This window comes from Cnephaeus nilssonii, assembly GCF_951640355.1.
Source record: "Cnephaeus nilssonii genome assembly, chromosome: 23".
In the NCBI taxonomy this organism is placed as follows: domain Eukaryota; kingdom Metazoa; phylum Chordata; class Mammalia; order Chiroptera; family Vespertilionidae; genus Cnephaeus; species Cnephaeus nilssonii.
Window position 1 is genome coordinate 16,047,680 of NC_137094.1, and position 22,008 is coordinate 16,069,687.

The window sequence follows — 22,008 nt, forward strand, 5'->3', positions numbered from 1 at the left end:
TGGCCACTCGGTGTATATATTAGAGGCCCAGTGCATGAATTCGTGCATGGGTGGGGTCCAGCCAGCCTGGCCAGCGGGAGGGGACATGGGCGATTGGCTGGCCTGCCTGCTGGTCGAACTCCTGATCGAGGGGACAATTTGCATATTAGCCTTTTATTCTATAGGATAGATACTGAGTGGCCAGATGATTATCATAGTCTGGCCACTCAGTGAATTTTGTGTAAATCTTCATTCCCCTTCCCGCCTATAGTGTAGCTGTGTGATGTTCACTGGCTAGAGGAGACCCAGATTCTAGGCAGTGGCAGAAACAAATGGATTTATATTGTGAAATCAATTGATGTTATTGATCCAGGTAGCTCGTTTTATCCTGTAGCATCAGGCTTATGCCGGTGTGCAACTTGCCCCACCCCCCAATAAAGATAGATGTGGGGTTACTTTTTTTTAAATATATTTTTTATTGATTTCAGAGAGGAAAAGAGACGGGGAGAGAGAGAGAGAAATATCAATGATGAGAGAGAATCATGGATCGGCTGCCTTCTGCATGCCCCACACTAGGGATCGAGCCCACCACCTGGGCATGTGCCCTGACTGGGAGTTGAACCGTGACCTCCTGGTTCGTAGGTCAACGCTCAACCACTGAGCCACACGGGCCGGGCGGATGTGGGTTTTCCTAAACTGGGCATGTAGAGGAATGATCCTGTCCATCCCTCCTCTCCCTCACTGCAGACACCATTGTCTAACGTTCTCTGCTCGGGAGGAGTCACAGTGCCCCGGGAGGCTTGGAACATCACTTATTTCAATGTTTCACTTCGCTTTGTCTCCCCCAGGCTGTACTTCTTTTCTTAGCTTGGAATTTTAAACATGCTGTTGCAGATGAGCAGCGTGAGCCCTCAGCCAGCCTCGCAGGCGGACATGCACTTCCCAGCAGCTGCTGACAGGTGCTGAAGGGCCTTTGCCACTGTTGGCGTCGAATCGTTCCCAGAGGCCACTGTTGGTGCTGCTCGGGGCTGCCGCCGGCTCCGTGGCTGCCCTGGCTGCAGTCTGTGACCATGTGGTGGAGACGCTGGGACGGCTCATTGCTCCCCCCTCATCCTGGACAAGCAGGTGGATGCTGGACCCTTTGAAACCATCGCTCGCCCCTCTCTGTCCGAAGAAGAAAAGGTGTAGGAACCAATTCAGGATTTACGGTGAACTCGGCCACCGCCTGAGGGGCTCATGTTCTGTATCCGGAACCCCCATATGATCCGCATCAGGGTCTAGATTCGTGCCAGGGTCCAGAATTACTCGGGTCGTCAGGATCAGACAGACCTGCCCTCACCACCTAGCATTCAGCTCTGATTCTGACCAAGTCCATAAGACTTAAAGATGGCCAGTGCAGCCCTAGCTGGAGTGGCTGGGTGGATAGAGCGTGGGCCCGTGGACTGAAGGGTCCCAGGTTCAATTCCAGTCAAGGGCACGCGCCGGGGTTGCGGGCTTGATCCCCAGTGGGTGTGTGTGCAGGAGGCCGTTGATCAATGATTCGCTCTCATCATTGATGTTTCTGTCTCTTTCTCCCTCTCTGAAATCAATAAAATACACACACACACACACATACACACACACACACACAGGTGGCCAGTACAGATGGTATCCTCCTTAACTGAGGGACCAGTCATTTAAAGCAATGCAATCGGTCTGATCGCCCACAGCACTTCAATCTGCAGTGCCTTGGAGGTGATAAGGCATCAGTAGACGGGAGCTTTTATAATGAGAGCTGTTTCCTTTCTTGTTCTGGCTACGAGGAAGTTAAGCCAATTTTGGCAACTGCGGTAACCCTTACTATTAGTATATTTGCTCCGTCCTTTATTTTTTTCCTTGATCCTGATTTTGTGTGTTTGTTGACATATATAATTTTGTGACAAGTCTCTTCTGATTTTTCAAAATATATTTTTATTGATTTCAGAGAAGAAGGAAAAGGGAGAGAGAGAAACATCCACGATGAGAGAGACTCTTTGATCAGTTGCCTTCTGCACGCCTCCTACTGGGGATCGTGCCTGCAACCTGGGCATGTGCCCTGAGGAGGAATCGAACCGTGACCTCCTGGTTCATAGGTCAACGCTCAACCACTGAGCCACACCGGCTGGGCCTGCCTGCAGCTTTGGCCTCCAGTGCTCTCTCCTTACGCCCAGATGTCACGCCCTCTTGTCTTCCATCAGCATCCCCTGGCTGTAGCAGCCCCCATCTTGAAAAAAACGAGCAGCAGCGACAGGACCAGGGCCTTTTCCGCCATGACCTCATCTCTCTGCAGATTTCCTCAAAGGAGATGTTCACGCTTTGCCTCCACCTGTCCAGGGCTCTCTTGAACCTACCCGTCAGCTCTGTTGGGGAGGAAACATTTCTCCTCGAACCTTCTAGGTTCTTCCGGCTGGTCTAAGAAATCGACATGAAACAGATCAACAGGAGAAAAACAAAACGTAATTTTGTCTGTATGGGGGCCTCCGTAAGGACGGAAGCCCACAGGCGGTCAGTCGGGCGATGGAGGCTTATATGCCATCCTGAGCTGAGAAGAAAGGGCCAGGGGGCCGGGACTTCAGAGGTACAGAGGGCTGGTCACAGGGAGACGGGAAGAACAGATGTGTGGTAACCGCTCGCCATTCCGTGCAGAGAGCCAGGGACACGGAGGGGACTTTGAACCAGCAGGTCTTGTCAGTTTCTCTCCCAGTCCAGGCCGCTCGGCTCCCGTTCTGTCGCTCTTTCTAGTAACGGCTCTCTCCCGGCTGCTGCAGGCCCTCTGTCTACACTCTTTGAGGCCGTTAAGGGAGAGGCGGAGACAAACTTCTGTCTCTTGTCTCCGCACCCAAACTGCTCCTCTCAGGCGGCCGAGGGTGTGGGTGAGGCGTGGAGGAAGGAAGTGGGTGGCATGGCCGTGCCGCCCCGTTGGCTGCCAGCACCCAGCGCTGGGGAGGGTGTGGTGGCAGCTGGACCCTGGACCTTTATTGATGTGGCGCCCTCGAGTGCCGATGTGGCAAGGCTCGGCTGTGCTCGTTCTTCGTTTAGTGACCTTGAACCTGTCCGTTCATTCACGCTGAGCTTATTTCCCCACGTGTTCAAGGAGCCCAAGGTGACGATTATCAGGTTCCTACCGACAGCTGTTACCTGCCTCTGTCTGGAATTCACTTCCTGCCTGCTTGCGAGACAGCTCCCGTCCGCATCGCACAAGCTCTGACTTAAACAAAGGTCGTTCTTCCCTCAAGGACTGTCCTTCCTCTTAAACTTCCTGTTTCCATCCATGCCACCGGTCGTCTGGTCCTCTTCCGGTGCACGAACCCGAGGCCGGTGCCTCTCGTTTGTACTTCGGATCTGAGTGAAATACTCATGTCAGGATGAGCAGGAGTGCCTCTGGTCACTCGTGTTTTTGAGCACTTTTTTGAGGTTTTATTAGTGCCATAAGATGCTAAGTGAGTGTAAACATTAAAAAGACCTTGATGTAACTACATGTAGACGATACAGTTATTCACTGAGTGAATGGAGATGTCACTAGAGCTGTTAAGAGTTCAATAATGTGGGCACATAGAATACCCAGCTCTAGCCAGTGAAGAAGACGGCACATGTACAGGGTGCTTATCTCTGCCTGGACCACTCTCCCCCCGACCTTCACCTGTGAAATTCTTTTTTTAAAATATATTTTATTGATTTTTTACAGAGAGGAGGGGAGAGGGATAGAGAGTTAGAAGCACCGATCAGCTGCCTCCTGCACACCCCCTACTGGGGATGTGCCCGCAACCAAGGTACATGCCCTTGACTGGAATCGAACCTGGGACCCCTGAGTCCGCAGGCCGACGCTCTATCCACTGAGCCACACCGGTTAGGGCTGAAATTCTTCACTTCCCTCTCCCTTCATTGGTTCATGGCACAGGCTCCAGGAAGTCCCGCCTCCATGATGGAGGCTCTCCCATGTTGTCATGTGTATTCATTCCTTTTTAAGGCTGAATGCTATTCTTGCCTGAGTTCCTCTTTACAGTTCTTTGGGGGGTATACCGAGGAGTTGAACGATGGGATCATATACACATCGTATGTTTAACTTTTTGAGGCACCAAAGCTGTTTTGCACAGTGGCCACACCGTTTTCCATCCCCATCAGCAATGCACAAGGGTTCTAGTTTCTCTAATCCTCGCCAACACTTGAGATTTTCCCATTTCAAAAAAAAATAAAAATTATGGCCATCCTAGCGGGTGTGAAGTGGCCCCTTGTTATGATTTGATTTGCATTCTCTGATGAATAATGATGTAGAGCATCTTTTCATGAATGCAGTGTCCATTTTTGCATATTCTTTGGAAATTTGCCTATTCAAGACCTTGGACCATTTTTTTTTTAGAAGTTGGGTTGCCTTCTGCTTGTTGAATTTTAGGAGTTATTTGTATGTTGTGATATTAGACCCTTAATGCATGTCTTGTAACGTTAGGTCCCCCGGCCTGGCTTTGTTCTCCTTTTTGTGATTTTTTTTTTTAACCTGTGGTAAATGCTGCAGGTGGGAGAGGGCAGTAAAAGGGCCTTAACAACTGAACCGATTCCCTGTTTGCCGCGGGACCAGCGCTGGACTAGTACTGGTTTGCCCCGTTGGCCTTGCGTACGTTCTAACTTGCCAGAACCGCGTCTCGGCACCTGGGAAGTCTCACTGGCTTTGCTCATTTGCGGGATGGCCGTGAGCACTGTCACGAGTGGGCGTGCACGATACCGGACCCTGTGAAACATGCTCACAGCTGTCAGGGTGGACGGTCCACCTGCCCTCACTTTGGATTTGAGGATCCTTCACATTCCCGTCCCCAGGGGAGCAGCGGAGAGCCCTGCATTGAAGGTGCGGAGAATGACAAGGAATGCTTGCCTTTCAGAGTCCTCCTTCCTGAACTTCCACGACTCGGACTGCGAGCCCCGGGGACCGCTGCCCTGCGACTCTCTGCTCTCGCTCAACACGGAGAAGATCCTGGTACGCGCCTCCCCCCACGCCTCCTGTGTGTGTGAGGCTCGTCCCTGCTTATCAGCCAGGAGCTGAGCCCAGTGGGTCTGTCTGTGTGCATGAGACGAAGATAGTGCGTCTGTATTGGGCCACATTGAGTTCTTAGGAATCGGATGGCGGGTCACCGGGACCTAGGACATGTCACTGTGAAGTCCTAAGGAATGAAAGGGCATCAGGAACCTTATTTCTAGGGTATTTGAAAGTATAGTCTTACCAGTAGCATCGACAGCCATATCTGGGGCAGTAGCACCTCTTTATCAGACACAGTTTGTCTCCAGAACTCGGTAGAGGCCTCATTTTGTGTGCTGGACCCATGCTGCTTATGAAATCATCCCACTTATAAGCTAACTCAGTGGTCGGCAAACCGCGGCTCGTGAGTTTGCCGACCACTGGACTAGACTCAATGTTACCGTGTAGTTGGAAGCTGTGAGGATTAGGCAGTTGTGGCATATTGTGTGCAAAGAGGTAAAGGGTAGTAGACGACAGTGGTCGGCAAACTCATTAGTCAACAGAGCGGCAAACCGTGGCTCGTGAGCCGCAGTTTGCCGACCACTGAGCTAACTTATATAATCTGTTTTCCCCTGGCCCCACTCTTGTTTTGAGTCCTGCCCAATGTGCGTGTGTCTGCATGGATTCCGCGTGGGCCATTCTCCTGCCTTATGGGGAGGGTCATGTTCACCACTTGGCTGGGCTTTATTCAACCTTGTTTCGAGGTCCGATTTTGTTGGTCCTTCTGCGGTGTCCTCTCTGTACAACGTGTGGCTCTCATTTCTAAACTGTGTCAGGGTGTACAAGCAATGTCCTGTTATCAAGGCCCCCTGAAGAACGGGTCACTAGAATGTGATGTTTGCAACACAGTTGAGGTCATTAAATGGCCCCTGGGGATGCAGAGGGAGCTTTGAGGCCGCCAGCGAGATGTATCCCTACGGAGGGGAAAGGGCTGGCTCTTGGACATGGAACCACCAGCCATCGGGGGAGGGAGCACATGAGTTACACGCAGACGGTGCCCTTGATGTGTCAGTGACAATTTATTGCTTCTCCTATAAATTCAAAGATAGGTTTTTATCATGTTTTCTCTTTCTCTCTGTAAGCTAACGTGTGTGTGTGTGTCTTTTTTTTAATTTCAGAGCCAGGCCAAGTCTATCGCAGAACAGAAGAGGTTTCCGTTTGCCACTGACAATGACAGCACAAACGAGGAGTTGGGTGAGACTTCCGTGGGGGGTGCTCCTGTGGTTCCCCCCCAAATCTGTGATTGCACGCCCAGCCGGTAGGCAGGATGGAGCGGTAGAGAGAGCACGGAGACCGACAGAGACGGGCCTGCTGGTGCGAGCGGTCTGATCTTGTGCGAGTCCGAGCCTCATGGCCTGAAAGAGAGGGCTTGGACGGGATGATCGGGAATGATGTTCCAGCCCGTGCTTCTATGGAAATTAATAATTACGGGAATGAGTTCCTAGGAGCTGTTGCTCGTTAAAAGGTTGTGTGCAGTCACCAAGTATGAACAATATAGGAGTGAAAGCAGAAGGGAATGGCGCCCACTTCCACCTTCTGTGTAATAAAACCGGTAGGTGTAGGTTCAGTCACTCCTGGGGCCAGTCGTGCCCACTGGGTCTGAGAACGTGGGCGGAGGAAGTTGAGTTTATTCGGATTGGCAAGCGGGTGGTGCAGTTGGCTGGTCCAGGGCATGTTTTGAAACAGGCGGGCTGGCCCGTGTGGGGTAGGCGTGTGGGTGTGTCTTCTCATTGCCTGGTCAGCTCACCCTTGAAGGAGTAGAAAGAGCTCGAGAGAGACAGGACTGAACCGGGCAGCGGGGCAGACCTCACAGGGGCACGTGCCGGCTCTGGGCACCTGTACAGCAATTTCCTACCTAATCCTATATAATAAAGAGCTCATACGCTAATTAGACCTGACGGCGGAATGACCTTCCGAAACGACCTTCCGGAATGACCAGTGGGCGGGGCCTCGAGGCAGCTGGGGCTGCAAGGGCCGAGCCCCTTGCGTGAATTTCGTGCGTCAGGCCTCTAGTTTACACATGACCGTTGTATGCTTTCTGCAGCCGTGCGCATTGTACATGAGGACCGAGCACTTCTCTTGCCTCCTTTCCTCTGGGGGTGCAGATGATGGAGAGTTGGCGACTTTGAAAGTATTCATCACTTTTTGGTGATATTTTTGGAGCAGCCTTTGACAAGGAATTACCCTTGAAGGCCCAGATTTGGTCTTCTCTGAAGTCCTCATCGAGGAATTCCAACCATTCTTGTATTCCCGGCCAGTGCCCCGCAGCCCCGCTACAGCTTGGGGTATTTCCCAGGAAGGTGTTGGTTTGGAGGGGGTCCCGGAGCCGGGCTGGGGGTCCTGGTTCCTGCGTCTCATTTGCTGCACGTTGTCTTTGGACAGTTTGTTTAACGACTTTACGCTTGTCCACAAATGGCATGATCATCGGACCCGCCTCATTGCAGTGAAGGAGTAAAGACGTTCACGTGTGTCAGCGCTCAGGACTGGGCCGTGCACGTGTTAAAGAGCGCAGTACATGACACTGTTATCACTGTTTGTTGCTTTTACCTCTGATATGTCTGGCCCCCCCCCCCCCCCCAAAGAAGTCTCTGGTTATCTTGTTATCCGATAACGACTGTCTGAATAGCACCCACTGTTATGCCGAATACAAGTTTGACCTTAATGTGTCTTTTCAAAGACGTCAGTTTAAAAATAGTTCTTTTTAATTTTATTTTTGAAGAATGCCCTCAAAAGCTCTTGTATTATTATGATGCTCAATGTTTTGGAACTTTGCTTTTCTCAAGTTAGTTACAAAGATGATTTAAATCTCTTTCTGCATTTAATATTTTACTGCATTTAAGTGTTCTGCTGCTTTTTAACTGTCAGGAAATTTAAGCTCTAATGGCAGTAAAAGTTTTAGTTGCCCATCTTCTTGAACATCTATGACATCTTAGAATTAGAGTTGCAGTACAGCTTTTTTTTTTTTTTTGCAAAGAAATATAATCATCAAGTGGTACATTGAATGAGGAATATTTTTTTCAGGTGTATTTGGGGATGTACAGAGTTTGGGCAAGTATTATCGATGGAAATATAATATATAATATTAAAATTTACCTAAACAATTTGATCAAAACTACTCATTCTTCACTATTGTACATTTTGAGTAATGTTTTAACTATATTTTGAATAGGAGAGGTAGATTGCAGTCGTGTGAATTTACAGTTAAGTATGACGTTAATATATATTAATTTGAGCCTCTGTTTGGGTTCTCATTAGGTAATTGGTAGTAAACTTAGCACCCCCAGAAATCGAGATTTGTGATGCTCTTTGGATATTTCTCATGACTTTCACAGTAAAATCACATGTTATGTGGATATTATTCAGGCTCATTACTAGTTCTTTTGAGATATAGATAGGAAGGCTCATAAAGGTTATTTGGTATTTGAAAGTGAGTGATGGACTTGGAAAAAGATAATTACTTCTGGTAGGCAGATGTTTTATCGATGGCTTTAATAATTTACATCTAGATAAAACTAGGAGACTGATTAGCAAGTGCTGAGTGGTAGAGGAATTCGATTACATCTTATTAGCTTCTAGGGTTTCTTCGACTGCTTCTGGTCCTTGGAGCTGCCTTTTAAGATTCAGTAACGCATTTTCGTTACTGATTCTAGTCTGAGATCCTTTCTTCTGTCCTTTAATCTTTTTGTATTTTTTTTTTTCACAGCTATTGCCTATGTGTTGATTGGCAGTGGTCTGTATGATGAAGCAATAAGACATTTCTCAACAATGCTTCAGGTAATGTTTCTTCTTAATTATGTAATTTCAAGTTCATAGTCATGACACAAGTATGGACTGACGCATCGTTGAAGTGTTGCAATAAACATCTATTTTAAGGTCATGTACGAAAGCCCAGGAAATCCGCCCTGACTGGGAGCACTTCTGTGGCGGCCCGGGGTCTCGTTCCATCCGCAGTGTTACTGTCAATGAGGAAAGCGAGTCTCCGCCACCGGGTGGCAGGTGGGATTCAAATGCAAGTTTAACAAGACAGTCGTTAGCTCAGTTCACTCTCCTCTGTCCCGTGGCCTCTCTCTCCCACGAGTGTGGACACGGGTGCTTCTTGGAATCTAGATGTTTGCTTTCTATGCAGGAATTGCTCTCAGTGGTTAACTTAAGTTCCACTCATGGATTTGTTTCTCACTTTTAAGTATAATTATGAGACTCCTCGGTGGGATTATTGGGCCTTTGATGATGGATAACTGCGCTAAAATCTGGTTGAGGTAAAATGCTTAAATACATAGTTGCCAAGGGACCCTTCATGGAGCCAAACGTTGTTGGCCTTATATGCCCTATTATTATTTAACCTTATTTCTGTAGCTACTTCACCATTACCGATGATTGACGTAGAGAACAGTGATGAACACGTGGACTTTAGAGTTAGGGATACTCAGGTTCCAGTCCACTTAGCTGCTCACTAGCAAGTTACTTAACCTCCTAGATTATGAGGATAATAACTACCTCCAAAAATATTCCTGTTAGTCCTAAATGAAATGTCCTGTAAAGTACTTTGTATCCAGTACTTGGCACACATAAACGCTCAGTAAATTTTAATGGCTCGCAGCACCATTCCGGCGTATTTATCTGTGCTGATACAGTATGGGCTAATAGCACGTAGACTTAATTTTAAGAAAATAATTTTGAAAATTTTTGCTGTGCTTCTGTATTCTCTTTTTTAAACATGGGTTTGGTTAGGTTGCTAATCCTATCTTTGCTCTCAAAAAAATCGGTGGTCTAATTTTTAGTTATTACTTAAAAGTCCCCAAGGAGCTGTGCGTTTGGGTGGACATATGGACTAATACTCTTCAGTAGAGTGTCACGTACTGCAAAGGATAGAGTGTAAATAGTTTTAAAATCACCTTTCTGTTTAACATTGCAATATTTAGAAAGGTAAGCTGGCACTTGTACACAGTGAACACCTGGGCCTGGATTGAAAGGGAGGTTTTGATACATTTATAGGCGCAAATGTCAGTTAACCTATGGTGATCAACAGCAGAAAACAGTATGAGCCCGCAGATATATTATCAATTCATTCAAACCTTTGAAAATATTATTGCCATTGTAGTTGAAGGAAATATAGCAGTGTTAAAGAAAAAAAAAATTCCAGTTTTGCCACTCTACCCTTAAAGTTTTTTATTGATGATCTTTTCAAAATATGTATCTGTGTCTTATAATCTGATTATATGTGCTATTTTGTATTATGTTTTCGTTTAGTTTTATAAGTAAATGTTTTTCAGTATTTCTCTACAATCTTATTTTAATAGCCCTGTAACATGTCTTTGTATTGTCCATTTATTGCTGCAAACCGTTTCTCTTCTAATTGTGTTCAGAAAGGAAATCTCTCTTTGTGCTGAGAAAAGATATTAATATATTGAAATGTAATAGAGCATTTTCATCAATCTCTGAGATAATAGGTTGCTTTTGTCTGGGAAGTTGTTGTTTTTTTACATTTTTATTGATTCAGAGAGGAAGGGGGAGAGAGAGAGAGAGCTAGAGGGGGGGGGAGATATTTTAGAAACATCAATGATGATAGAGAATTATTGATCCACTGCCTCCTGCACGCCCCACACTGGGCCTGAAGCCTGGGCATGTGCCCTGACCAGGAATCGAACCGTGACCTCCTGGTTCATAGGTCGATGCTCAACCTCTGAGCCACACCAGCCGGGTGATTTCTCTCTTCCTATCCCTCGTTTTGGTGCCTCGTAGGTTTTCCACATCATGACGTGTGTAGAAAATCATATTTGCACGGCACACTGGAGTAACCTGAGGCCAACTTAAATTTCAGATGGAGCGTGGTGACCTTTGTCCCATGTCTTTAGGTTCTATGACTATAACAAACACAAAATACGAGGACTTGATACCACATGCTAATGTTCTTTTTACTACTTTAATGAGAAACTCGTTCCTGCTTTTCTGGTCAGAACTTTTCCATATTAGGCTTTATGTTTGAAAGTGAGAAATTTTGTTGAGTTCTTCAAATTCTTGATAGCCAGTCTCATCAAGAAACTGTACAAGTCGGTGGTAGCAGGTGTGCAAAGAACAGTTATTGCTTCCTTTCTCACCGTGACTCAGTTTTAGAAATCAGTCTCTTTAAATAATATTTTAGAAGTATGATCACTCTTGAAACCGAACTGCTCTGCTTTTTCAATCATTGGCAAATGCAGTGGGACTGTGTCTTGGGCAGTGAAATTGACTTTTATCCCAACAACACCTTTCCGCGTTCAGTCCCCAGAACAGGGGTGATGCGCCTCTCCCCGTGTGCCCCGGTGCCTCCACTCGCCACGTTAGGACCATTTAATGAGGCAGTCAGTTGGCTTTTGCGGCTGATTGTGTGACCTAGAGCTCAACCCGCTTATGATTCAATTCTGGTGGATGTGACTCCGGTGTGATCTTAATAACCACCCTTTACGTAAATACGTCTGTGTGTCTGCACCTTAGCCCACACGTGTTCCTCCTCACATTGCTGTGTGATGGCCTTTTGGATTTGTCTGTCTTCGAGCCACTGACTTTTGAGTTTTACTTTAAAAAGCCAGCTTTGTGGTGGAAGAACAAATCTTTTTGAAATTTAAAGTCACTGTGTAAATAATGTGATGAGGATCGTGAACGAGGCCTTTATTTGAGACATCTAAGTGGGCATCATCCCAACAAAGGAACTACCTTATTATACCAGGGTTTTTCATTTGCACGAAGTGAATAATATTAAAAGGTGGAAATATTCGTTCTCTGGAAACCCGGGTGGGTGGGTGGGGTGGTGCTTGCAGGTGCAGGGAGCTGGGGGAGCCGCGGTGTCCGGGAGCTGTCCGCAGTGCTGACTTCCAGAGCGCGGGGCGCGCGTGTGAGCGGGCTGAACAGAAGGCAGGCGAGTGGTATTTTCTGCAAAGGCATTTAGATGGGATTTCTTCCTTTTTCAAGTTACCAGTTGCCACCCTTTCGTAGGGCCTGAAATTGGCACGCCAAGACAGCACTTTTTAGAAATGCACTTTTTCTCTCAGACTAGAAGATGTCAGATCATACTGCATATGGAGTATACGCAGCATACATGTGTGTATATATGTTATGTGCATGTACATGTGTGTACCGGGTTGCAATGTAAAATATTTCTTACTGTGGATTAGAGTAGAAATAGGAATGTCGCTATTGTAGGTGGGTACTCCCAGCCAGGGGAGGGGCGTGGTCAGACTGTAGTGCTTGGTAGGCAGCTCTTAGACCAGGGCTGCAGGGGCGGGAGGTAGGAAGATGGTGAGGTCGTGGCAGCAGCCTGGGTGGGGAGGAAGGCTTCCGTGGCCAGTCGGGGGCCGATGGGTCGGGAAGGAGACACAGGACATAGTCAGGCAGTGAAACTTCCAGGATTGCATGTGTCGCCGTGTTGGGCGGGGAGGTGGGGACTCCCAGAGTGGCTGGCCGTGGCCACAGGGTGCACGGGGGTGACGTCCTGCCAGGAGAAGAAGTATTTATTTAAATTCACTTCTTTCTGCGTCACCTAACGATCGTCTGGTATAAAAGTTTTCTCAGTTTGGGGAGAAAGGCTTGGATAGTGTCGTTTTGAGACGTTACAGGTCTGAGTGGGTTTTCCTCTCCCTGGAGAATGTGGGCCCAGGGGACCAGGTCTGTGGGCTCCCTGCCCGCCCCTCTGGCAGGCAAGGCCCTCTGGCGGTGCCCGCCGGTGCCCGCCGGCAGGGGTTACTGCCCAGGGAACCCGAAGGCTGTCTGACCTCCGTGCCTCCGGGGTCCCCTCCCCGCTGCCCCTCTCCCGCTCGCTCTGCCTGTCAGCCAGGAGGGGGCTGGGTGCTTCCGGTGCCGCCTCTGGGTGGCAGGGGACAGGGGCCCTTTCTTTTTGTGCTTTTCTTTATTTTCTATATTTTCTGTCACCGATACTAAACGTTTTATTTACCATTTAAATAAGATGTTTACTCGTAATATAATTTCCTGTTATTTTCTACAATACGTAGTACGTAACGTTTTTTCTGTTTGTAGATGCACACGTGTTTCTTGTAAACAATTGAAAGGCAGGCAGCAGGGTGTCACGTAGAAGGAGAACATCTCTAGTAACCCCACCCCCAGAGGGAGTCAGGCACCCGCACAGTCACACCGGAGCCGCTGCCGCCCCTCTAGTTCCCTGTGACTTGTCCTCCTTTTCCTCTCAGCAAACAGCACGGCCAGCCTTTCACGCCCGCTGCCTACGAGTTACACATCCCAAACCCACAGCCCCATGGGGCGCAGGGGGCGCCTGACATGAGCGCAGTGTCTTGATGTGAGAGGGAGCCGTGGGGGGACTTGGGGAGACAGACGAATCCAGCCTTCATCGAAAGAGGCAGCCAGTCCTTAGCTCGAGTCATCTTTTGGTCACGTGGGCTATCTTCGTTGAGTCTTTGAATTTTCCCAGAGAAGCGAGAAATCTGTCATTGTTTCCCTGCACTTTTCCAATTTCCCATACGGCGTGAGCCAGCAACCCACCCGCTAGCCGCTGGGTGTAGATGGCCCTCATCTTGTTTGAAACAGCCTTTTCTTTTTCCAGTGCGTGGCCTCGTCCCCTTTACTTTTTCTCTTTGCTCACAGCGAGGTGAGGTGTCTTTCCTGCAGGGCTGGCCGACACCCTCTCAGCGCTGAACTGAGCCGTAGATTAGCCTCTAAAGTGGCCCGTCTGGTGCGATCCTGTTAAATTCCTCAGCAGGGTCGAGAGTTCCACCCAGGATCATAGAGCCACAGGCTGCCCCTCTTCCTTCTTAGAGCCTGGGGCGGGTTCAGAAACGTCCCCCTGCCTGTGTGTGGGCTCGACGGCTGGGCAGTCGCTCTGCCTCTGGGCCTGATTGGTGCTTCATTCCGCCCTCTGAGAGCAGGCTGCAGGATGGTCTGACCACTAAGTGCAAAGACCACGTGTCCCCACCCACCCGTGGAGCCCACGCGTGTCCTGCTCCTCACCGTGCTGGCTCCGAGCGCCGGCCCTTTCCAGATGGCTTCATGAGGAGAGGACAGGAGGCACACTGGGAAGGTGCCTCACCCAGCTGTCGACTCCCCAGCCTCCGTTTTCTGGGAGACTTGCTTGCAGATGCTGCCAGCCATGGAGTGGTGGAGAGGGTTACCTGCATTCTAAAGGAGATGCCTGCGAAAGACACCAGCACAGGGCTCAGTATTTTAGGTTTTTTTTATTTTGTTTTGTTTTTTAATGCTAAACTCTTACTGCGTGACTCATTCCCATGGGCTTAAGCACACAGATTTCCCTGGTTGGGGACTGGTATGGACTTACGTGTGGTAGCATAGAGCTGTCACTTGGGGCGTGAACGTGCTTGAAGCAGAAACTGACTTTGTTTTGTTTTGTTTTGTTTCTAGTTTTTGACGTGTTTCTGTTTTGGTCTGACTAGGAGGAGCCTGATCTGGTTAGTGCAATTTATGGCCGAGGGATAGCCTATGGAAAGAAGGGCCTACATGTGAGTATGGAATAGTCGCGCTTGCGTAGTGCCTACACGACCAGCCGTGGACCAGGGTGGATGGAACGCTCACTGTTGGCTGAGCTCTGGCGGGACGTGCGGAGGGCTGCTCAGGTCACAGGGAGCAAGTGGCAGGAGAGGGCTGACTCGAGAGCAAGTGGCCGGGAGGTGGTGGGCGGGGAATGTCCGCCCAGGTCTTCGGAGGGCAGTTTTGCCATATTGTCTCCCCTAAAGGGACCGTCTGTGCCAGCCTGCACTTGATTTTGTAGTGAATGGACACAGACCGAGAAAAGGAGACCGGAACTGATTCCTGAGACATCCATGGTGCAGGCAGCGGCTGGGCATCCGCAGCGCAGGAGGGCTCGGAATTGGAGCTCCTTTCATAGATGCGGGGGTTTTTTGGGGTTTTTTTTGACACACACATATATATATTATTGATTTCAGAGAGGAAGGGAGAAAAAGAAACATCCATGATGAGAGAGGATCATTGATCGGCTGCCTCCTGCATTCGCCCCACCCCCACAACTCGACCCCCCTCTGGGGACCAAGCCTACAACCTGGGCATGTGCCCTGACCGGGAATTGAGCCATGACCTCCTGGTTCATAGGTCGACGCACAACCACTGAGCCACACTGGCTGGGCCCTGTGCGGATTTTAGAGAGAACTTACCTGGACTTCCTGTTGCGTAGGACGCTCAGGGGCTTGATTGACACTGACTTGGCCCCTTCTGTTCCCACAATGCCGCTGGTCAGCAGTGTCCTCTGCCTGCCTACTGGTGTCCACCTGCTCATCCCTTGAGATGCATTGATTCGGGGTTTAACTGGGTTCAGTTTAGAAACGATTCTACCATCTGTGGAACTGGGATAGGAGTCGGGTCCAGCGTGCTGTCGATGAGTGGGTAGACTTGAGTGAGTTGAATCCTGGTACTTGAGCTCATTTGACTTACAGATGCTAAGTTCGAACTTATTTCTAAATCAGTAGTTCTATCATTACTGAGTTGTTATTGCAGAAATCTGTCCCGCCCGGTCTTGAGTAACAGTGCATCTCATACTGAGCTGATGCCTTTTCAAGGACATTAAGAATGCCGAACTTGCTCTGTTCGAGCTGAGCCGGGTAATTTCCCTGGAACCAGACCGCCCAGAGGTATTTGAGCAGCGAGCAGAAGTGAGTGTGTTTTCTTTTCCCTCTGCCCTTCCCGGAGTAGTTCAAGCTCACGTTTTTTTTCTATTATTTCATCACTTGTCAATTTTAAAGCTCCCATATGCCTGCTATGTTTTCCTCCTCGGTACTTAATGCTTTCAAACAACTGTGGGCCGATGATACTCCTGATTAGCATATAATAGTAATATTTAGTATTAAAACAGGATACTCCTGACTTAGCATATAATAGTAATATTAAGTATTAAAACATGATACTCCTGATTAGCATATAATAGTAATATTTAGTATTAAAACAGGATACTCCTGACTTAGCATATAATAGTAATATTTAGTATTAAAACAGGATATTCCTGATTTAGCATGTAATAGTAATATTTAGTATTAAAACATGATACTCCTGACTTAGCATGTAATAGTAATATTTAGTATTAAAACATGATGCTCCTGACTTAGCATGTAATAGTAATATTTAGTATTAAAACAGGATACTCCTGACTTAGCATGTAATAGTAATATTTAGTATTAAAACAGGATACTCCTGATTTAACACATAGTAGTAATATTTATATTTACGACAAGGACTACTGTCAGTGTTCATGGAAAAGTATATTATTGTATATGTGACATATCTTAGCAAACGTAATATGACAGTGTGGTCAAAGTGAACCATGTCGCCTGTAAAAGCGTGTGTGTGCTCGCGTGTATGCACGTGTTTATCTGTAATTCCTGTGAGACACACCTGCCCACATGGAGACACAGCTCAGGGAAGGGTGCCTGTCCCCAGACCTTGAAGGAACGCTGGTGGAGCAGGAGGTCACGTGAGGTGGAAATCCCAGGTCATCGCGAGAGCAGAGCTGAGGGTGCTTCTTCAGAGCCGGGAGGTGTGGCCTCGGCCCCAGAGTTCTGTGCGAGGTTGGCAGGGGGTGGGCTGGGGCCGGCCTCCCCCTCACGGGGAGGAGATTGGAGACGGATCGGACCCCACGTCCTGGGGAACAAGGCGGAGGAGGGGGTGCAGATCAGAGAAAGGATGTGTGCGAAGGCACTCACTTTTAATGTTTTTTTAATGAAATGTATTCATTTTACTGTTTTCAGAAGATACTAGTGAATATCCACCTTTCCTGTTGTGTTTATGTTACTGCACACGTAGCCACGTGGAATGCTTAGAGTTTATGTTAATGTATTTAACCGGAATAACACGTAACTTTAGTCATCTGATCAGGTGGGATGTCATAGTTGAACTAAAGGAAAAAATTACTTCTTTTTCCTCTTTGGGGAGAGAAAACTTAACAAGGAAGCACTAAGCATTTTATTTTATTTCTAATATGTTTTTATTGGGAGAGGAAGAGAGAGAAACAATGATGAGAGAGACTCATTGATGGGCTGCCTCCTGCTCTCCCCCTGCTGGGGATCGAGCCCACAACCCGGGCATGTGCCTGACTGGTTCATAGGTTGACACTCAACCACTGACCCACACCGGCCGTATTTTAGTAATTTAAAACTATTTGTGATGTTTCTGTTCTCTAAGTTATAGTCTCTTAAATTAGAGTTCAGTTTCTTAAAGGGCATTTTTTGTTTTATTGGGGATTTGGCTTTTAGAAGGAAATTTTCTCAAACAACGATAATATGATTCAGTATCTCTGGACCATGGTGGAATGTAATCCTGAGGTTCTTTCTTCCTCTACTTTGGTGACTGCGTGGTGGTTAAAACGTTATGGATAAAGCATGAATTTAATTTCTAAGTTTACTTAGAAAAAAAAGACTTATTTGGAAGGTTTAAAAATTTTGTATATCTAATAAAAAGCTAATTATGTATCCCAAAAAGACATTGGTAATTAGAAAAGAAATCTTCAGTTATCTTAAAAATACACAGTACTCTCCCCCTTTTCCAGTGTCATTGGGCAATGATGTCACTACGTGGCGATTTTTTCCAGCTAAATTATAGCATACCACTTTTATATATATACTAGAGGCCCCTTGCAGGAAGATTCCTGCAATAGGGCTTCCTGCTGCGGTCTCCGCTGCCCCGCCTGCTTCCCTCCATTCTCCGCAGCCCCGCTGGCTTCTCTCCCTTCTCCCCCGCCCCGCCTGCTTCCCTTCCTTCTCCCCCACCCTGCCTGTTTCCCTTCCTTCTCCGCCCAGCTTGCTTGCTTCTCCGCAGCTTCGCTCCCTTCTGCAGCACTTGACTTCTTTCTACGCTGCTTTCAGTCTTCCCTCTGGCCTGGGTATGCAAATTAACCGCCATCTTGGTTGGGTTGATTTGCATACTCTCCCTGATTGGCTGGTGGGCGTGGCTTGTGGGTGTAGCGGAGGTACGGTCAATTTGCATGTTTCTCTTTTATTAGAGAGGATATCAAAAATTACCTTAGGAAAAATGTTTAACTTTCTGAAATAGTCTGTATTTAATGAACATAATTCAGCATTTTTAGTTACTCAGGTCATTATTCTGTCTGTTGATCATGGTTCTGTACCGAGGGGCTAATAAACTAATAGGGATGTTTTTCCTTCCAAATGGAAGCCCCGCCCACTCTGCCTTTGGGGTTCTCAGGCCTACGCTCTGTTCCTTCCTCTGAGCCAGCATTCCTGCCACCGGCCATGTGCCCGCCCGAATCCTCTCTGTTTTGCTGGTTGGCAGCTTCTGCAGAATGGGCAGCCAGTTAGTAAAACTTGATCAAAACGACGACCTGTATTGTAAGGAGAAAACCCACCCTAACCCAAGAACACTTGCTGAGGAGAACGTGCGTGAGCTTGATGCGCGCATGCTGACACCCACGTGGGGTCTCTCACGTCCTCTCGGTGCACTCTTGCCTTCTGAGCTGCCTTCTGTGGCGTCCCGTGGCCTGGACACACTGGTCGCTGGGTCAGCAGAGCTCTCCAGACAGGCTTGCCGATGTGTCTCTCCCTACGATGCAGCTCATGACCCTCGAGTTAAGAATGAACCCACCAGGGCTTACAAAACCCCTGAAACCTTAGAAATAGCCACTCAGCACTTCCTGCCTCAGAGGACGTAGCCCAAGGTCATGGGAGGCTGTCTCTGTGCCCAACCATTTCTCTGTCTTGATGGTTCCCAGTGTCCTTGCAGATTGATTCTGACACGCCACATTTGGGTCTGAAAGAGTCATTACAGGTTGAGGGGGAAATGTTCCCATTTCAAGAAAAGCAACATTTTGTGCTCACCTGGAGTGTTGAACAAGCACCAGGCCGTGGCTGCAGTCCCAGTTGACCTTGAACCTCACTGCCCAGTGCCTGGGGTCAAGGACTCTAGTCTGCGGAGAGAGGAATGCTGAGAGTGGAGTGTGCTGAAGTGTAACTGAACACACTGTCAGTTTTAGGGGTGATCATTGGGAGTTTTCTTCCCTGATCCCCTTTTTGGGTTTGTAGATTCTGTCCCCTCTGGGACGAATTAATGAAGCGGTGAGCGATCTGACCAAGGCCATCCAGCTGCAGCCCTCCGCGCGCCTGTACCGACACCGGGGGACCCTGTACTTCATCTCAGAGGTGAGTGGTTTCTGCCCACAAACACTTCCTTCCGCGACGATAAACATCGAGTTCACTTCTCCTCTGCTTCGGGGAGGTTTGGGTTCGGGGCTGTATAGTAATATGTATGTGATACAAAACCGTGAGTTATAAGAGCATTTTTATTTTATTTTATTAGCTGAAATAGAACCCGTAGAGCAATATCAAGTACCAAGAACACATTTCTTGCTTGAACTGTCAGGAGGAACTAACTGGCCGGGGCGGAGGGGGGGAGAACGAGAGAGAAGCAGAAGAGAAATTGGGTTCCTGGATTACACTTCAGCCTTTCTCGCAGAGGTCAGCGTAGGGAAGCAGGTGGGCTGTTGTCAGTGTGATTATTAAACCCAGAGGTACAATTTGAATTCCTCTGGGTATCAACCCAAGAACCATGACCTGCGCTAATGTGGCTCCCCAGGCCGCAGGTTCCTAATGTGGGTGAGCCCGGCCTAGCAGGCTGGTCTTCTATCATCACAGTGGCATTCATGATTGGCCCAGTTCCCTTTTTTAGGTTTATGTGATTTTTATAATAATTTTAATGCAAAAAATACACATTTTTCAAATCTCAGCATAATACATTTGAAGGTTGATTTATAGCATAATTGTTTTATAAGTACCGCGCGCTAACCGATTGCGCCACTGGAGCTCCAATAGCATAATTGTTTTAGAAGTACTTAATATAATAACCTGTTAGTACCAGAAAAATAATTTTAAAGTTCCTCTAACAGATTATGACTTGGATATTACTTAGAGTAATACTCTTTTAATAGTTGAAACAGTATACTTACATTAAACCTTGGTCGGTTTTCCCACCAATTTCCTAAGAAAATCAACTATTTTAACAGTATAAGAATTCGTTAGTTATGGTCCTGAACCGTCTCCTCTAAGGCTGAAAAGGGCACAGAATAAATGGGGATTTTTTTCTCTCCCGGTCAGATGTCGGAAATGTCCCGGTGTCTAGCGGATGCCCCCTCATTCTCTCCGCTCTCCCTTTCACAGGACTACGCCACGGCCCACGAAGACTTCCAGCAGTCCTTAGAGCTGAACAGAAACCAGCCCATCGCCATGCTGTACAAAGGGCTCACTTTCTTTCACAGAGGACTCCTGAAGGTGAACGCGGCGTGCGTCGCGTGCGCGGTCTGCGGACTCTGCTTTCGCCGCGCGGTGGGGAGGATGCCGTGGAATTGAGCTTGGCACAGACTGGAAGCTGAGTCAGTGGTGAAACGCCTTCGTTAAATGAACGAACTTAGTTTAGATTACCTCTGTGTCCCTGGTGAAGGGGTCGCTACAGGCCAACAGCCGTTCAGAAATCCAGGAAGTGGGTGATGGGTGAGCCCTTGTTTACGTCACGGTCTAACCCATGAGAAGTCTACCAGGCAATACTGCATGGCAGATGGCACAGCTGTGCAGGTCATAGCTGTACCAGCGTTTGGGGTTTTCCCAGGGAAAAACGGCCAACATTGTCCTATTGGATTCTCTCTGTTGTATCTGTGTTTCAAGGATACTTAAGAGATTGTATGTTCTGAGCACGTATTTCGATCAGCCTGGACCCTGAGAGTTCCCTGAGGTGGTGCTGCCAGCCAGAGGGAGAGCTGGCTGCCCTCCAGCGGGAGGAGGCCCGGCCAGGGGTGTGAGCGGCACCACCCCCCCGCCAGCCAGCCCAGAGCCCGCGCACCCCCGTCGAGGCTGACGCATTCGAACGTAGTTTCTTTGTTCCCAATGGCTTCACATCTTGATTCTGCTATGTCCCCTCTTTGGCAGAATGAGGTAGAGAGCTGAGCAGTCATTAGACAGGAACCCCGAAACCAAAGCCTCTTAAAAGCTGAAGAGAAGTCAGACTTTGAAGATTGTGGCGTCCGAGCATGCTGTAAGTGCAGTGGGCAGCCGATGGCCCTGGGCACCTCCCCAGACGTCCGCAGACACCCAGACGGACCCGCCCCCCCCCCCCCCGGGCTCCGACCCTCCCCCTCCCGCCTCTGTCCTTCCTCCCGCCCCCTCCCGATGGGTAGCCCTCACCCCACCCAGGCTCTTCAGCTGAGACGCTCCCTAACTCCCTTTTCCTCGTCCCCACACCCAAACAGCCGCCCGGCGCCGTCTCAGTTGGCTCTTACGGGTGTCTCCCGAACCGGACCCTTCTTTTCTTTCTGAGACACTGTCCCTCTTCTCTCCCCTCTCCAGTCTGTCTGCTCTGCTGTTGCTCAGCCGTGACCCCGTCTAGAGCCCCTCCGTAGGTCACACCCTTCCCCTGCCTGCAGCCCCCACCCTCACACTGGCCTGGTCCCCGACTCTTCCGTCTCCACCACGCCCACCCGAGCTGCCTGCACTCCTGCTGACCCCTTCCTCCCCCGCCCCCAGCCCCCCAATTCTGAGCACCCTGTGCCCTGCGCAGCCCCTTCCCGTCCACCCGGCCTCTGTCCTTCCCAAGTTCCTCTCCTCCACGTTCTCTGAGGCCCAGCTCCCACCACTTCCTCTGGGAGCCTGTGCTGTATCGGGTCAGGTAGCTGTGTCTCCTCTGTTCCCCGGACGTGGACTCGTGCCTCTGTTGTAGTTCTTAGTGCGAATTCTAACACCCCGGGCGGATCCTAGCTTCTAACTCCATGAGTGCTTGGAGGACAGAGGTCGTGACCCGCTCACCTTTGTCTCCCCTGTGCTCGCACTGCCCGGCACGTGGTAGGCGCTCAGTACATGTTTGTTGAAGTGAAAATATAGTTGCAAAACTTTTTAAAAATCGAAAGTACGTCCTAACAGGAAGCTTAGTTTACAGTGGTCTTTAACATTTCGTGGTTGAATTCCTGCAAGTGCAGGTTGTCCCGTTGTTGCCTTGGAAGAATTTTTAAAAGCCAGCCTCTCTCGCTGCCCCCTCCTCGCCCCTAAGAA

At 48.6% G+C, this 22,008-nt stretch overlaps 1 protein-coding gene across 4 annotated transcripts in view; it reads left to right on the forward strand.

Moving 5' to 3' along the window:
* Window positions 1-22,008, forward strand: part of TTC13 (tetratricopeptide repeat domain 13) — a 44,931-nt gene that overhangs the window by 2,229 nt on the left and 20,694 nt on the right. For 2 of the 4 annotated variants that reach the window (XM_079763490.1, XM_079763489.1), the window contains exons 2-8: window positions 4,869-4,963; window positions 6,121-6,196; window positions 8,706-8,776; window positions 14,395-14,460; window positions 15,532-15,624; window positions 19,000-19,116; window positions 20,131-20,241. In XM_079763490.1, the coding sequence (XP_079619616.1) occupies window positions 4,869-4,963; window positions 6,121-6,196; window positions 8,706-8,776; window positions 14,395-14,460; window positions 15,532-15,624; window positions 19,000-19,116; window positions 20,131-20,241 (629 nt within the window). The remainder of the gene's footprint in view (window positions 1-4,868; window positions 4,964-6,120; window positions 6,197-8,705; window positions 8,777-14,394; window positions 14,461-15,531; window positions 15,625-18,999; window positions 19,117-20,130; window positions 20,242-22,008) is intronic. The other 2 variants (XM_079763492.1, XM_079763491.1) reach the window with 1 other exon arrangement.